General features: G+C 36.0%; 1 protein-coding gene across 1 annotated transcript; it reads left to right on the top strand.

Annotated features, from left to right (window-relative positions):
* Window positions 1-4,956: 4,956 nt before the first annotated feature.
* On the top strand, window positions 4,957-6,149 carry LOC111083358 (insulin-like). The gene is made up of 2 exons (XM_022379847.1): window positions 4,957-5,164; window positions 5,831-6,149. The coding sequence occupies exons 1-2, from the start codon at window positions 4,966-4,968 to the stop codon at window positions 6,025-6,027; spliced, it is 396 nt and encodes a 131-aa protein (XP_022235555.1). The 5' UTR covers window positions 4,957-4,965; the 3' UTR covers window positions 6,028-6,149.
* The last annotated feature ends 833 nt before the right edge of the window (window positions 6,150-6,982 follow it).

Here is a 6,982-nt window from a genome sequence, read left to right as displayed (position 1 = left end):
GCACCAGCAGTACTTGTTATCCTGAACAAGCACCAGCAGTACTTGTTATCCTGAACAAGCACCAGCAGTACTTGTTATCCTGAACAACCACCAGCAGTACTTGTTATCAACCACCAACAGTACTTGTTATCCTGAACAACCACCAACAGTACTTGTTATCCTGAACAACCACCAGCAGTACTTGTTATCCTGAACAACCACCAGCAGTACTTGTTATCCTGAACAACCACCAACAGTACTTATTATCCTGAACAAGCACCAGCAGTACTTGTTATCAACCACCAGCACTACTTGTTATCAACCACCAACAGTACTTGTTATCCTGAACAACCACCAGCAGTACTTGTTATCAACCACCAACAGATGGTTAAAATCAGTTCTCAGCTTTACTATCTCAGATTTGGTATCCTGAAAAAACAACAGATGGTTGAAATACTTTCCGAGTATTACTATCTCAGATTTGGTATCCTGAAAAAGCAACAGATGGTTGAAATAAGTTCTGAGCATTACTAGTTCAGATTTGGTATCCTGAAAAAGCAACAGATGGTTGAAATAAGTTCTGAGCATTACTGGTTTAGATTTGGTATCATGAACAACCAACAGTTGGTTGAAATCAGTTCCAAGTATTACCAGCTCAGATTTGGTATCCTGAAAAAAGCAACAGATGGTTGAAATCAGTTTTGAGCATTATTAGCTCAAATTTGGTATCCCGAAAAAGCAACATTCAGTTCCAAGCATAGCTCAGATTTGGTATCCTAAGCATTGAAACTAGCTCAGATTTGGTATCCTGAAAAAGCAACAGATGGCTGAAATCAGTTTCAAACATTATTAGCTCAAATTGGGTATCTTAAACAACCAACAGATTATTGAAATCAGTTCCGAGCACTACCAGCTCAGATTTGGTCTGAAAACCAACAGATGGTTGAAATCAGTTTCGAGCATTATTAGCACAGATTTGGTAGCATGAAAAAAATCAACATATGGTTGAAATCAGTTCCGAGCATTACCAGCTCAAATTTGGTCTGAAAACCAACAGATTGTTGAAACCAGTTTCGAGCAATATTAGCTCAGATTTGGTAGTCTGAAAAGCAACAGATGGTTGAAATCAGTTCCGAGCATTACCAGCTCAGATTTGGTCTGAAAACCAACAGATGGTTGAAACCAGTTTCGAGCAATATTAGCTCAGATTTGGTAGCCTGAAAAGCAACAGATGGTTGAAATCAGTTCCGAGCATTACTAGTTCAGATTTGGTATCATGAAAAAGTAACAGATGGTTGAAATCATATTTAGTATCTTAACAACTAACAGATTGTTGAACTCAGTTCCGAGCATGAGTAACTCAGAGTACAGTTACACTGTGTGAAATACGTGGTGCATTTTAAAACTCTCTGTATGGATTACTTTACCCACTGCAAGACAATCTGTATGGATTACTTTACCCACCGTAAGACACTCTGTGTGGATTACTTTACCCACTGGAAGACACTCTGTATGGATTACTTTACCCACTGGAAGACACTCTGTATGGATTACTTTATCCACCGTAAGACACTCTGTATGGATTACTTTACCCACCGTAAAATACTCTGTATGGATTACTTTACCCACTGTATGACATCTGTATGGATTACTTTACCCACCATAAGACACTCTGTATGGATTACTTTACCCACCATAAGACACTCTGTATGGATTACTTTACCCATTGGAAGACACTCTGTATAGATTACTTTACCCACCGTAAGACACTTTGTATAGATTACTTTACCCACTGTAAGACACTCTGTATGGATTACTTTACCCACTGGAAGACACTCTGTATGGATTACTTTACCCACTGGAAGACACTCTGTATGGACTACTTTACCCACTGGAAGACACTCTGTATGGATTACTTTACCCACCGTAAGACACTCTGTATGGATTACTTTACCCACTGCTAGACACTCTGTATGGATTACTTTATCCACCGTAAGACAATCTGTATGGATTACTTTACCCACCGTAAAATACTCTGTATGGATTACTTTACCCACTGTATGACATCTGTATGGATTACTTTACCCACCATAAGACACTCTGTATGGGTTACTTTACCCACTGTAAGACACTCTGTATGGATTACTTTACCCACTGGAAGACACTCTGTATGGATTACTTTATCCACTGGAAGACACTCTATATGGAACACATAACTTTGTAAGAGGTATTGACATAACCGGCGGGGTGGGAAAGAGGAACCGGATCCTCTGAATCGTCCTCTTCCTGATCTCCCAAGTTAATGCTGTCCTTTCATCTAATATTAGATTTGGATCATTATATGTCTAATGACCACCCTCCCCCACTTTGTTTTAGGAATGCTGAGAACCACTGAAATGAAATGAATTTTCAGATTTGGATTCTGCCTCTGTTACAAAATGGAAGTAAGTACCGAATTGTAGCTTTAGTGAGATAAAAAGTGAATTAAAAAAAAAGCCCACCGAGAAGGAAGTTTTTAAGAACAACAAAAAAAGGGCACAACGAAGAAGGAAGTTTTCAAAAACAGAAGTGAGCTTACAAAAGGCACAGCACTTCGAAGAAGAAAACCTTTTCCAGAGTTCTCTAAGAAATCAAAAAAACTCTCACAAAGAAATATTTAGGACAATGACGGACCCCGAAACCACAACCCAACGCAATTCATAGGTAACGTCTACATCTCTAAAATTAAGGCTATTATCAAGAAAGACTATTCCCAAAAGTTTACAAGTTTCAAGCCACACCTCATAAACAACGGCTGTTTTTATATAAAGAAAGAAAGGAAGTGGAATCTCAGAAAACCCACAGATGTTACAGCTTGAATACATTTTGTGTCTGTTTAAATTCTATACTGGATGGAAGATGGTCATCTTTCAAAGAAACCGTTAAAACGATCATTGCAATGTTGGGCAGTAGTGCGTAATAATGGCCATCATTCCGACTATGATTGGTAATGGTAAACTAGTTTCAAGTACAGCACTGGACCTGGGTCATCTTTCGTAACCTTCGTCCAGTAATCATTCACATATTGCGGTACTATTCTATGATCTTGAACTGAGTTTATTCCCCAGCGTACTAAGTTAATTTATTTTTATAATTTTGTTTCATTACGAGTTTCCCTACAACTGTCAGTATCTCCTCATTCTAATTACCTCTTATATAAAAATACATTTTACCTCTCCCACACTGTGGTATGAACCTTAGAAGTCTCATTTATCTGTTGCTTTGTTTCAACTGTATAAAATATCATCCAGGGTGGGAAGAGGCTCTTTTTACGTTCATCTGTCTGAAGATACTAAATGTCACGCGAATCCCTCGTGGCTGGATTTCTATAAATTATTTATAGTTCCTGCTTTTATATTTTAATGTTACCACTTCGTTTATAATAGAGAAAAAATAGTAAATGTCTGAGTGATCTTTCATTTGTACTTGTTTCTTATTTAGAAAGATAAATAAGGCGAGAACTGAGAAGTACACATGCGTGGGGGACTCGCCCTCCTGGATTAAATATGATGACGACATATGAAACGTAGGAGTTGGTATTTTGATGTCAACCCCGGACTTGTGTGGAATAATCTTGTTGTTTGCCACGAATTAGTTAAACTGTAACTTTGATTGTTGTATTGTTTCACAAAGAATTACTCTGAAACATTTTAGACTCTTCTGTTTATTTTTAGCTCTTTTAATTAAAATCCTGACGTAAGTCACTTATCCTTCGTTGGCAGTGTGTTTTGTAGCCACCAGCGTGTGATAGTAGGTGTCTTTCTTCTCTATTTCAAATATCAATTCATAAAACCTATATAAAAAAAGCAGATTGAACTTTAACAAAACAGTTAAAAAAAGATTAAATTTTAGATATAGAACCTACATTACACATATTATCAAACCATGATTTTTCGAGCACTTGATATGATGTCATAACAAATTACACCAAGATTACAAACCCCGGTTTTACGAACACTTGCTAGGACGTCATTACACACTACATACGAGACAGACGAAGATTACGAACCCCAGATTTACGAACACTTGCTATGACATCATAACACATTACACACGAGATAGACGAAGATCCCGGTTTTACGAACACTGTTAAGTTGTATTGGTAAAGGCTTGTGAGATTATCACTTGGTTACGGGTTAGACAGGATTATGTTGTAGTGGTAAATACTTGTGAGATTATCACTTGGTGGTACGGGTTAGACAGGATTAAGCTTATTGGTAAAGACGTGTGAGATTATCCCTTGGTGGTACAGGTTAGACAGGATTAAGCTGTATTGGTAAAGACGTGTGAGATTATCACTTGGTGGTACAGGTTAGACAGGATTAAGCTTATTGGTAAAGACGTGTGAGATTATCCCTTGGTGGTACAGGTTAGACAGGATTAAGCTTATTGGTAAAGACGTGTGAGATTATCACTTGGTGGTACAGGTTAGACAGGATTAAGCTTATTGGTAAAGACGTGTGAGATTATCACTAGGTGGTACAGGTTAGACAGGATTAAGCTGTATTGGTAAAGTCGTAATCAGTTGCGTGTATGAAAATTGGTGATTTTTTAAACTGAGCAAATGAAGTGATCGAATAAATTTCAGAACAGTCAACTGATTACTAAAGACGAACTGTAATGAATTAAGACACTGAACTCCTGTATTATATTCCTGCTTAGTTCACTCAGTGTTGAAAACAAACCTTTCCTGCCAGATTTCAACACTAAGTCCGCTTGGCAATCAAACCACAATCTTACATTCGAACATCTCGATCATCGTATACCAGACTTTGGTAAACTCAGTAGAACGCTGTAGGATGTTAAGTCATCCTTACTGGTAAATTACATACTTTACAGTTAAACCTAAATACTAATGCTAGTATTTTGTCTTGTAAATATTTTGTGGGAAGTTTGCTGTTTTTACTCACCTGATCTTTACACAAATGCTTTCTCTAGGGAACAAACATGCTGATATTGATCTGTGTCGGCGCAGTTGTAACGTCATTAGCTACAGCTTTGCCCAGTCAACATTTGATTGCAACACGATCTCAGAGGCTTTGTGGGCCTGAGCTTGCAGAAGCGCTCTCTCTCGTGTGTGGCGGAATTTACTACACTCCCTACAAAAGGTTGGAGCACGGTGTTTTCAACAAAGACATGGATACCGGTAAAATAATTTTCAAAAAGTCTTCATACACGTGTTTGCTTAGTCTGTATTATGTTCACTACTGATAAAGTATTTGAAATATGTGTACGTCAATATAAAGTTTTAGCATATTATTTAACATCCATAAGTCAAGCTTTCTGCACTCTAGTTTTTGTGTACACCTTTAGTTATCCGAATCACTGACCTATAATTCTTACCTTCAGTTATTCCCATAATTTATCTCTAATTATTACCTTCAGTTATTCCCATAATTTATCTCTAATTATTACCTTCAGTTATTCCCATAATTTATCTCTAATTATTACCTTCAGTTATTCCCATAATTTATCTCTAATTATTACCTTCAGTTATTCCCATAATTTATCTCTAATTATTACCTTCAGTTATACCCATAAGTTATTCCCATAATTTATTTCTAATTCTTACTTTCAGTTATTCTTAAATTTACCTATATTTTTTTACTTTCAGTTATCCATATCTCTCACCTCTAATTATTTTATTCAGAAATATATATTTTTGATGTTACCTAATTTAAATGTTATTTGCTTATCACAGTTAAGATAGTGACCAAACAACACTATTTGTATGGTTAGGTTAAATAAAATTTAGTTCTGTAGTTTTAAGCAATGTGTGTAAAGATAACAATTTCATATCCTTTTTTTTTAGTTCCCTGGTGGCGATTGGTAAAAGAAATGGACACTTCATCTGACGACGCTTACCTTGGCAGAAAAATAGCAATGTCTCTCTTCCGTAAATCAGACACTTTTTCTCGACCAATTCGTGGGGTAACAGACGAGTGTTGTATAAAAAGCTGTTCCATTTCTGAATTAATGACATATTGTGGTGCGGGTGGTAAAAAATAGATAACGCTACTAGGATTAAACAACACAAAAATTATTTTGACATTTTCGTTTTGTTGACATGATAACTTACGTGGAATTGTTGAGATGGCTAAAACATACATATTAAACTTAAATTAAATATATTTAACTTTTCATGTGTTACATTTGAAAATTAAAACGTTGTATGATCACGGAATAGACGGTAGCGACATCTGCTTGATTGTAGAAAAAAATATTTAAAAATTTCTGTGAGCAAAATATATTACATATATTGGTATGCTTTTGATTTCCCAAAATGCCCGTATTTGTTTAAACAACATATTCGTCGCACTATAATGAAATAATACGCGATTTGATACATTTTAATAAACACAGTCCTGTCAGATAATTAGATTTTCTTTAAAATATAATAGACATTTAAAAATGTTTAATTTCCACTAGAATGACCGTATCACTCGATCTGAAGGAGTTTCAGTTAACCGTTTCTTTTATTCACGTAGTTTGTACTCTTCACGAGCCAGAGCCTCTTAAACTCGGTCATACACGTTCAAGGAGCGAGGACTAAATCAAATTTAATTAAAAAATACTAAGTAAACTTTACATTAAATGAGGGAGAACTAGAATCAGTTTGTGTTTGATAAGATCTGCCAAACGAATAGACAGTTATTGTCCGGGTAGAAATAGGATCACAGTCCATTTGGATTAGATTTAACTAACAAAGAACCAGGAATCCAGGATCAGTTGGTGTTGGATTAGGTTTGGTTAACGAAGAACCAGAATCAATTGGATTAGATTTGGATAACTAAAATTCCTTACCAGTTTGTGTTAGATTTAGATAACGAAAAGACGAATTAGGTTTTGGCTAAGGAAAACTAGTTTATGTTCAACTAAGGAAGAACCGAGTGTTGGATTAGATTTAGCTAACAAAAAATGGATTGACTATGGCAAATGAAGCAAGCTTGGGTTGATTAAACAA

Source organism: Limulus polyphemus, unplaced genomic scaffold, assembly GCF_000517525.1.
Source record: "Limulus polyphemus unplaced genomic scaffold, Limulus_polyphemus-2.1.2 Scaffold9238, whole genome shotgun sequence".
Taxonomy (NCBI): Eukaryota; Metazoa; Arthropoda; class Merostomata; order Xiphosura; family Limulidae; genus Limulus; species Limulus polyphemus.
This window is presented reverse-complemented; position numbering and strand designations above follow the sequence as displayed.